Below are 11,282 nucleotides of genomic sequence, written 5' to 3' on the forward strand. Positions count from 1 at the left end.
TATTCAAAGGATAATTTATTTTAATAAAATACGCTGTGTGGTCACTCAAATCAGCATGAACCCATCCGTCTATTGGAAACTATTTATTTAATTCTTTACATTGATATAAACTGTAGGCCGAGGTTAATTCCGTCAATATATTTTCAACATATAAAAGTATGTATTACAGAATAAAATTTACTTGAAATATATCCCATTTATATACAAATGGGAGTCCTACAGGAACCTGCGCAGTCCAGCAGCAGACACTCAGACCGGTCCGGTGGTCCAGGGGTCAGGGCCTCTGCAGGGACTGCGCTACCGTTGAGACACATTATATATTACAGCCTGACTTATGCACTCTTTAAGCTGCACACACTTAATGGGTTTGTTGGCCTCGGTTGGTCCTTCTCGTTTGGCAAACTGAAGTGTTTGTGTGCGACGGACCTCTTTAAGCATCCGTGGAGATCTATAATATAGCAGACCAGCAATAGAGAAGTCCCACCCCACAGTCCCTGCCAGCATCTTTGTTGACGTTGGCGTCTTGATCATAGAAGATATTTCACGTTTTTCCCCAAGAACACACCCAGGAGCCAACAGTTTCAATGTTGTTTTTATTGTTTTTCGTGGTAAAATCAGCATTCCTGATCAGCCGTTCGCAGCCCCCAGAACTCAATCCTGGTATTACGATCGGGGGAAAACTCAAATCACCTGTTCACCAACGCAAACTGTGCCGCCCTGTGAGTTCGATATGGTCACTCCTTCTGGGCGAAGATGAGACAGGGAGGCAAGGTTTGCGTTTAGGAGATAAATACTTATTTATATTAGAAGAGGAAAGTGTATTTATTGTGATCAGCTTCGGTCAACGCCTTCCTCCAAGGGAAGAGTAGAAGATACATGTGTAGATATTTATAAAGAACAGGAAAAAGAAACTAAGATCGAGGAGCTCCTTAATTAAACAGTGAAGGTCCTGATACATGTCATGTGATCAACAAGAGCAGGGATTTGAGTCTCACACACGGACAGAGCAAGCGCCACTGAACTAACAGGAGCGGCCCGATTAAAACTACAGCTCCCGCATCCCGACAGAGACGCCCAGCCCGCCCGTCCTGCTCTGGTCCTGCTCGGGGTCAGCGAGGCTTACAAGCCAGGACACAGAAGTACTTCAGAACCACGTCCAGCTCCATCTCAGGGGACACGTCTCCCATCTCCTCCAGGAACCTGCAGGAGAATCCAGGGCACAGCTGACGCCTGCGGCCACGAGCCAGCCTCTGTGCCGATAGCGCTCTACTTGAACTGAAATCGAGCCCCAGCGCTTCATATTGGCTCTCCTTTTGCTCCTAGTGTTGTGTGTTTTCTCTCGTACGGCACAATGTTTATACTATGAAATTGAGACATTTTGTAGGTCACACAGCATGAGGGAAGCTGCTCATAAATTCAGATCTCTGTCTTTAAGGCAACGGAACTGACAAAAACATTATAGAGAAACAGGACACATATACACTACTGGTCAAAAGTTTTAGAACAGCCCATTTGTCCAGTTTGTATTGAAATGTAAGCAGTTCAAGTCCAGTGAATAACCTGAAATGGTACAAAGGTAAGCGCTAAACTGCCAGAGGTTAAAAACAAGTTCAGGTTCCCAAAAACTGAACAATAATGTCCATTTCAGAGTTACACACTGTGTTACTACACCCTCTTAAGCATTGTTTGTCAGTGTGACGCAGCTCCTGTGCATTGAAGTGACACTGTGTTCCTACAATGCGCACATCGTTTGAAAGCTCATTCTCTTGGCTACCAGCGCGTCTCATTCTCAAACACATCCGATTCACAGTGTCCGTGTCGCCCCGTCATTCAGAGCCCGGGGGGGAAACGTGCAGTCTGCTCCGGGGGGGTTTCATTCAGACGGTCACAGATCACTCAGTTTTGATCAGATTTCTTTGAAAATAGTCTTGTTTTGTTCAGAACAGCCTAACGATTAATCCAGTGTACACTCACCTAAAGGATTATTAGGAACACCTGTTCAATTTCTCATTAATGCAATTATCTAACCAACCAATCACATGGCAGTTGCTTAAATGCATTTAGGGGTGTGGTCCTAGCCAAGACAATCCCCTGAACTCCAAACTGAATGTCTGAATGGGAAAGAAAGGTGATTTAAGCAATTTTGAGCGTGGCATGGTTGTGGTGCCAGACGGGCCGGTCTGAGTATTTCACAATCTGCTCAGTTACTGGGATTTTCATGCACAACCATTTCTAGGGTTTACAAAGAATGGTGTGAAAAGGGAAAAACATCCAGTATGCGGCAGTCCTGTGGGCGAAAATGCCTTGTTGATGCTCGAGGTCAGAGGAGAATGGGCCGACTGATTCAAGCTGATAGAAGAGCAACTTTGACCGAAATAACCACTCGTTACAACCGAGGTATGCAGCAAAGCATTTGTGAAGCCACAACACGTACAACCTTGGGGCGGATGGGCTACAACAGCAGAAGACCCCACCGGGTACCACTCATCTCCACTACAAATAGGAAAAAGAGGCTACAATTTGCACATGAGAACATGGATCCATCATGCCTTGTTACCACTGTGCAGGCTGGTGGTGGTGGTGTAATGGTGTGGGGGATGTTTTCTTGGCACACTTTAGGCCCCTTAGTGCCAATTGGGCATCGTTTAAATGCCACGGCCTACCTGAGCATTGTTTCTGACCATGTCCATCCCTTTATGACCACCATGTACCCATCCTCTGATGGCTACTTCCAGCAGGATAATGCACCATGTCACAAAGGTCCAATCATTTCAAATTGGTTTCTTGAACATGACAATGAGTTCACTGTACTAAACTGGCCCCCACAGTCACCAGATCTCAACCCAATAGAGCATCTTTGGGATGTGGTGGAACGGGAGCTTCGTGCCCTGGATGTGCATCCCACAAATCTCCATCAACTGCAAGATGCTATCCTATCAATATGGGCCAACATTTCTAAAGAATGCTTTCAGCACCTTGTTGAATCAATGCCACGTAGAATTAAGGCAGTTCTGAAGGCGAAAGGGGGTCAAACACAGTATTAGTATGGTGTTCCTAATAATCCTTTAGGTGAGTGTATATTATTTGATGTTCTGGTTCAGATCCAGTGATGTAAACTCGTTTTCCATCCTGACATGTTGAGCTCTCTACGGGTGTGTGTTGCTTCTACCAAAACGTGGATGGTCTTGTTTTGATCAGTAGACTGTCTTGTTCCAGAATATGTCATAATTGTCAATATTTTCTGAGATTTTGTATTCCTACTCAGACCAAGTATCCCCCGCCCCCCCATTTCAGAATGCGGAGGTGGGGGGTAAATGTCGAGGGGGGGGGTGCTTCACATCGTTAGAAAGCTGAGAGTCTCAGCGTTCATTGGATACCAAACACTTGGCAAACAACACAACAGTGAAGAGCACGCATGGGATTAAAGAGAAGCACACGGATTTGGTGCTGTTTTAAGGGTCCCAGAGGGGAAAACGATTCCATGATCTCCAATCGTTTATTTGTTCTAAGCTATAATTTCAGAGTATAATGAGACATTAAACTGCATGAATTTCAATATAAACCAGAGATGTTCTAAAACCTTTGACCGGTAGCGTGTATAGCGATTTAAAGAGTGGCGTGCCTAAAGCAATGAGAGGACAGCGACAGGGAGCGGGGGGGCAGTACCTGCGCTGTGTGGTCTCCAGCAGGGCCCGGGCAGCTGTCGGGTCGGCCCTCTCGTAGGCCTGGAACATGGAGAAGGACTCGAAGAAGCCCACTGCGTTCTGCACCGGCACCTTGTACGTCACCGGCAGGTTGTCCACCCTGAGCCCAAAACAGCGGGATTACAAGATGGAGAGAGAGAGCAGATGAGAGACTCGGCCAGAGCTGGCATCACCCCGACACAAGACCACAGCACAGGACTGCGAGAGGATCCGCTTTTACCTCCAGGTGTCCCTACCTCTCCTTCTCGGGGAAGGGGATGGCATCGAGCACCTCCTGCAGCGCGCTGTCCGCGATGGCCACCTGCTTGCTGGTGTAGGGCAGCAGGGCATCTGTGAACTGAGGGACAGAGGTGGGGTGAGTTTACATGCACCGGGGGGCCTCCCTGCACAGCGCAGTCTCGTCCTGAAAACAAGGCCCCCAACCCGCCGCGATCGCCCGAGCCCGGCTCACCTCGTTGAAAATGTCGGTCAGCCGCCCCTCGCAGTTCCCGTAGTGGTACTCCATGTTCTTGCCGAAGCCCATCAGCGCCAGGCAGCCAAGGGGCTTGAGGACCCGGCCCGCCTCCTTGACGAAGTTCTCGGTGTGGAACCAGTGCGCGGCCGACGCAGCCAAGATCACGTCTACCGAGCCGTCCGGGAAGGGCAGTTTCTCGGCCGTGCCAACCCTGAGGAGAGACGGGGGGCGTCGCACACTGAGACATGCTGGGACACACTGGGAGACTCCGGGACACGCTGGGACACGCTGGGACCCTATTATTGAGGCACGGAGACACTGCTTGGGGGTTAGTGCCCGCGTCTCCACACACCGACCTGTAGGTGATGTTGGGGAATCCCGGCACGGCTCTCGCCTCCTCCACCTGGGACTCGCTGACGTCGATGCCGACCATCTCCTTGAACAGAGGGGCCATGAGCCGCGTGTTCTGACCCGTCCCGCAGCCCAGGTCCACGGCCAGCAGGTGGGGCGGCCCTTTCTGTGGGACACACACAGGGCAGGTAAGGGAAAGTGCGAGGGCCACAGAGGTGCAGCACAGGGGCCAGTGTCGCTACAGTCTCGGGCTGGTACAGAGGCATCAGCGATCGGAAATGAGTCATTTCTAATCTACAGGAACCTGAGTCTGAGACCCAAAGCAGAGCTGCAGATGTGCGTGACACTCCGAGAGGGAGTTCAGAAACATCTGCGTGGGTTACAACACAGGACAAGACTGGACAAAACATGCAAGTGCAATTAGTGCTTTAGTGCCGGGAGAGTCAAACTCCATCTCTTCTGACCCCCTGAGTATCAGGTCTTTGGTACATCAAGCTTAATCATTGTATGAGAAGCATCGTCTGGTGACGGCAGGTAGATTATTTACATCTACAGTCGTCCTGCCAGACAGTGACCCACATCAGTGAACTCCATTAAAGTCAGTGATTACAACAGAAAGTGCTTTACCGCACCATTGCAAGGCTTCTCTTTACACAGATACCGCAGGCAGCGCAGAGCCCCTCTCCCTGCACAACACAAACTGGGCTGCAGTGCACGACAATGACCAATATTGCAACATTGCATTCGAAATGAAAACCTGTGACCTGGGGTTATTTATTCATTCTCATCTGATCGAAGGTAAGCAGACGGCAGATCCATACAAACAACGTTATCCCCTTGCTGTGGATAATCGCAGCACAGAGGTTCCTGCAGTGGAAACAGGTTTCGCTGCGGACAACAGACGAGTCGTTTACCTTCTTGTCCAGATAGTCAAGGATCAGGGTCTTGAGCTCGTCGGGGGGGGCGAAGCGGTACTTCTGGTAGAGCGTGGCATGGTGCTTCCCTTCGAACATGCGGGTGGCCATCGTCCCTGCAGACTTGGAGCAATGACTCAGTGGCAACAGGCGGGTTTGCTTTCAGATATGCCTGTTAATCATTGTCGTGATGATAAGGGGGAGTGAGTGAGTCAGTGAGTCAGTGGCGTTGAAGCCCCCCCCCCCCAACAAGTCTGCAGACGCACGCAAAACCAGAGAAGGACAAAATAAGACAGGGGGCGGATCCCAAAACAAGCTAGAAGACCACATAAAGGATGGGAGGATGAAATGAGAAGAATCTGGGGTTGGTCTTCACCCAGCCAGGCTCGTGACGATGACGATGATATACATGCACATTCATATTTATTCATTCACTACAGAGATGTGTACACTGAACAACAAGATCAACGCAACAGGCAACAATTTAAACGATTTGACGGAGTTACAGTTCATGAGGAAATCAGTCAATTGAAATAAATTCTTTAAGCCCTAATCTATGGATTTGAAGTCTCAGGTTTTGAGGAGCATGTGATTGGCTGCAGACCGAATGTCACACAGAGCTGCAGCCGGGTCCAGACCCTGGCGAGGACGAGCCGCAGTTTAATCAGCCTCTTGATGTGCCACACCTGCCAGGTGGATTATCTTGGCAAAGGAGAAATGCTCACTAACAGGGATGTGAACACGTTTGTGCACAAAACTGGAGAGAAATTAGCTTTTTGTGTGTGTGGAAAACCTTTGGGATCAACACAGGACCAACACTTTACAGGTTGTGTTTATATTTTTATTCAGTTTAATAACCTTGAACAGGCTCGCACATATAATTCAGATCCAAAGGGACATGCCCATATTTCTTGGCAGGCTGTACTAATCCTCTCCTAGGCTGTTGTGTTTACATGCACACACACACACACGCACACAGACACACCACTGTGTTACAATGAAAAATAACCCATTTTTGTTCCTCATCCACATGGGAAGGTCATAACTACAAGAACACAACTCTAACAACACGTGCAGCTGCAGTCAACAGTGTCACACCCTTCATTTGAAACCTCTGATCTGGTGATTTTATTCATTAAATATTGTTCGATAGGACTTCATGGGGATAGGGAACTGCAGCTACAAGAAAAGAGAAATCACAAAACAAACGAGCACACAGTCAAAATCTGGAAAGGTTTGATCGATTGGCTTTTGACTGATTGCAGAAGATGTTTAATAAACACACTTTTAACACGTGCGTGGCTTTACAGCAGTCCGGGCCCGTCATTCCCTCTCCCCGACGGCCCTCACAAACACCTCACACATCGCACGTCATACATGACGCATCACATCACAAACACCTCACGTCACACAGACAAATCACAAACACATCATATGACACACCATACGTCACGCATCACAGAAACACCTCACACATCATACGTCATGCATCACACGAACACACGAACACATGACACAAACACCTCACGTCACGCATCACACAAACACCTCACACATCATACGTCACGCATCACACGAACACATAACAAACACCTCACGTCACACAGACAATTCACAAACGCATCATATATGACACACCATACGTCACGCATCACACGTCATACATGACACACCATACGTCACGCATCACACGTCATACATGAAACACCATACGTCATCATGCAAACATGTTACACATCACACAAACAGAAGCACCACACAACATCACAAAAACACATCACACAAACACATGACATCCTACACGTCACACATGGCTCAGCAGGCAGCACGACGCCACGGACACACACTCCGCTGCCCGTTTTACCTGAGACGGATGTCACCAAACACACGGCGTTAACTGACGGCTGAGAAGGGCACCGATCCCCGGAGGACAGGCCGGCCGCGGACCGAGAGAAAGTGTCACTTCCCCGCTGAGCAGACCCTTCCGTGGGCCCCTCCACCCGCCCCGGTGGCCTCGGGACACGTCCAATGAGAGAGAGGGAAGGGGTGGTCTGACCTCTTAAAGCCGCCGGCCGCGTCCACTACAGCGGTGCACTCTCTATGGCTGCTCCTCTGTTCCTTGCTCCCAGTACCGGGCCCTTCCTCCCGTCATGCCTTGCGCCGGGGACTTGTGGGATAGCGAGACTTCCGGGGTTTTTCTCTGTCTCTGCGGAAGTGACGCTCCTCTGATGGAGGGGCCGCTGCGCTGGACCACACGACGTCACACGTCAGCACGATTCTCGCCTCGTACACGTCACTGTGAGTACGAGTCGCTCATCCGTCTACCTGGCATCTGCCCGTCCCCGTCCCTTCCTCATTAATTATGTCTTAGCAGACGCGTCTCATGCATATTCATATATTCACCAGCTTTGAGGTGTGGCTTTGTAGTGGAGCGCTGGATCACGTGATTAGATATCAATTATAGCGACTTGTTTAAAGACCAGAACCCCAGTATTAAAAAAAATCTAATTATATTTTCATAAACCATAAATACAATTCTAATATATATATTCGTATGCACTACTTAACTGCATACTAATCTTTCACTAATGCAATGGTAGACTGCCCCCCATCCAGTCCTGACTTGCGTCCTCACAACCCCCCAGCAGAGGGCGTCCTTGCACAGGAGACGCTGTTAGCCCTGCTGTCCTCTGCTGAGAGTCTCCTCCCTCCTGCTGTTACAATTACTGAGCGGATGGTTTCAGGTCAGGGCTGATGCAGTTCCCTGCTCCCGAGGGAGGACGGTGGGCGTCATTGTGATTGTGGGGGCCGTGAGTCCTGCATGTTGTCATTGTGTGAGAAAGGAGTCGGTGATGTATTGTTTAATTCCGTGTCTGTTTGTATTTTCACATCCTTGTTTATATATCATTATGGTTTCATTGTATTACTCTGTGTTACATGACATGTTTTGAAAGCTTTGGCAACACCAGAGCACTCCGGCCATGCCAATAAAGCTCATTTGAATTGAATTTGATTTGTGTGTGTCTGTCTGTCTGTGTCTGTACCTGTGTGTGTGTGTCTGTCTATTGGTCTGTCTCTCTTGGTACAGGATAAATGACAGGCTTTTACTAAAACAACAATAAATCCACTTACAAAAACAATGCAGGTCTCTGTACATTTAAAGCAAGAGTCCAGGACCCCTGTGAGTGGAGCTCCAGGCTGCGCCACCGGGGGGCAGCCAAGTCCAGTCCCTGGCAGATACACACACACGCAGTCCGACTGTCTGAGCCCCGCTGCCCGTGCCCCGGCACCTCACGCCCACGTGGGCAAACTGAGGCGCCACTGCCAGCCTCCTGCGCCATGCTGGTCCCTGGCGACTGGGATACTGACACACGCAGTGGGCAGAGTTTAAACAGTGGCGTTGATCACACTGCGCTGCCGGACCGACAGGGAATAGGGAATTCCCCCGAACGGGCACGACTATTTAAGGCCTTGTTTATTCACACTGCCCCCTCGTCCTGCATGCGCAGCCAAAAGCACATATTTCATAATTTTTACTTCCTGCCATTTTTTTCTGGTGAATTCTTATCATTTCTGTTTTTTTCCCTTCTAAGAAACGTTCAGCTTGTCCTCCACCACTTTCCCAGAGCAGGGAGATGTCGACAGCCTGCGTCTCAGTCAGAGTCCTGAACCAAAAGAATAGGTTAAGCCATCAGCTATATCATCATCATGATAATAACAACAACAGTAATGACGTGTGTCTAATTGATTAATTGACTAGGTTAGTTCAGTAATTGAGAGCTTCAGTTTGAATACAGTGAGTTGTATATTGTCCACTCAGCCACTCCAACTGTAAATGGTCTCAGGAATAATTAAGCATCAAAGCACAATAGACGCTGACTGCCACTCGGGGGCTGTGATACGGGGGGCTGTCTTTTCCAAAGCCCCCCACTAGAGATGGCCGAGAGCTGGTCCTGGTTATTGGGGGCTGTCTGATAATGCGCCAGAGGAGGAAGCCCTGACTGCTGATGGTGAGGTGAGCTCAGGTTCAGTGCATCAGTCTGGGGGCTCGGACTGACACTCGGGTCAAGTGAAACTGCCCTGCTGCTTGGACAGAGGGAGGCTGGACAGAGGGAGGATGGACAGAGGGAGGCCTGAGGAGGATTTCACTGGTCAGGGCCTGAAACTCTGAAACCAACACTAACAGGGAGAAGTGCCTTTAATAATTGATGCACATTATATTACTATTATATGACAGCTGACTTCTCCCAGGAGGCACTGTTGTGTGTGTGAGTGTGTATGTGTGTCTGTGTGCGTGTGTGAGAGAGAGTGTGTGTGTGTGTGTCTGAGAATGCATGTGCATGCATGTGTGTCTGTGTGTGTGTGCATGTGTGAGAGAGAGTGTGTGTGTGTGTATGTGTCTGTGTGTGTGTGCGTGTGAGAGAGTGTGTGTATGAGTGTGTCTGTGTGTGTGTGCGTGTGTGATAGAGTGTGTGTGTGTATGAGTGTGTCTGTGTGTGTGTGTGCGTGTGAGAGAGAGAGCGTGTGTGTGTGTATGTGTGTGTGTGCGTGTGTGAGAGAGTGTGTGTGTATGTATGTCTGTGTGTGTGTGCGTGTGTGAGAGAGAGTGTGTGTGTATGTATGTCTGTGTGTGTGTGCGTGTGTGTATGAGTGTGTCTGTGTGTGCGTGTGTGAGAGAGTGTGTGTGTGTGTGTGTGTGTGTATGACTGTGTCTGTGTGTGTGTGTGAGAGAGAGTGTGTGTGTGTATGAGTGTCTGTGTGTGTGCGTGTGTGAGAGAGTGTGTGTGTGTGTGTGTGAACCTCTTCTCAGTTGCAGTTGGTCCAATTACTGACTGTTTCCAGCCGAACCCTTAACAGAACCCAACCGGTCCGCTTCTCATGCCATCAAACGCTCTGTTCGAGGCTCATCCTCAGACAAGAGACCTATAATCTATGACATGTTTATTGCTGAGCGATTCTCACTGCACCCCCCCGAGCAGTTCAACATGATGCTGAAGTTGTTCTCACGGCCGGCATCTCAATTCATCTTCCAGTAATAAAACCACTTCCTGGAAGTCAGTGCCGCTCCGGACCGGTCCGTTCCTGCGCTCTGACTCAGAGGCGCTGAGCGCAGGCTTGTGAGAAACCACAGATGCCTGACAGGAGCAGTGAAGGCCTGGTCCCCCCCAGCACACACACTCCCCAGCCTCCCCTCTCCCCCGCGCAGTAATGGAGCGCCTCCCTATTCACTGAAGGCTGATAAGAGGATGCTGAAGGCGCATTAAACAGGGCTGTTATGATGGGCTGAGCCAATCAGCGGCGCAGACTGACCGCGGAGATAATCAGCCGATCCCAGACCCAGGCATTGCTGCTTATTGAGGAGATGGAAACGTGTTTGAATGAATAAAGTCATGAATAGACCGAAGGACAGATAGACAGATGGACAGACCGTGCGGCACAGTGGGGGAACAGACAGACAGATGGACAGACAGATACAAAACACTGACGTCCACAGTTCCTCCCCTGGAGCCTGTGTGCTTTTAAGGCCTGCTGTAGGTTGTATGTACTCTACAGTGGAGGAGAGGTGTGTGTGTGAAAGTATAGATTAGACACGGTATCGTTTCCCAGGATTTCTGTGTCTCGTTCAGGTCCCTGAAGTCGGACTCGTCTCGGGACCCCGCAGAGGGAACAAGCGACTTGAGAAAAAACACACATCTTTAATAGCGGCCGCGGAGGATCGTGTGGAATTATTCCTGCTAACTGCCTCAGCCTTTTATGTGCCATTACATCCCCGTGTTCCTCCTCCCACCCGTCTCTCCAGCACCTCTGTGGGATTTATCGTCCCTTCCCCCCTCTGATTCTGAGAACTGCCAGCCATCC

General features: G+C 49.5%; 1 protein-coding gene across 1 annotated transcript; it reads right to left on the reverse strand.

Annotated features, from left to right (window-relative positions):
• Window positions 1–579: 579 nt before the first annotated feature.
• On the reverse strand, window positions 580–7,551 carry LOC136711245 (putative methyltransferase DDB_G0268948). Its single transcript, XM_066687357.1, has 7 exons — window positions 7,288–7,551; window positions 5,424–5,595; window positions 4,515–4,675; window positions 4,156–4,369; window positions 3,941–4,041; window positions 3,667–3,804; window positions 580–1,200 (listed from the first exon to the last, which is right to left on the reverse strand). Exons 2-7 carry the CDS (start codon window positions 5,532–5,534, stop codon window positions 1,110–1,112), a joined length of 816 nt encoding a protein of 271 aa, XP_066543454.1. The 5' UTR covers window positions 5,535–5,595; window positions 7,288–7,551; the 3' UTR covers window positions 580–1,109.
• Between the last annotated feature and the right edge of the window lie 3,731 nt (window positions 7,552–11,282).

This window comes from Amia ocellicauda, chromosome 16 (genome assembly GCF_036373705.1).
Source record: "Amia ocellicauda isolate fAmiCal2 chromosome 16, fAmiCal2.hap1, whole genome shotgun sequence".
Lineage (NCBI taxonomy): Eukaryota > Metazoa > Chordata > Actinopteri > Amiiformes > Amiidae > Amia > Amia ocellicauda.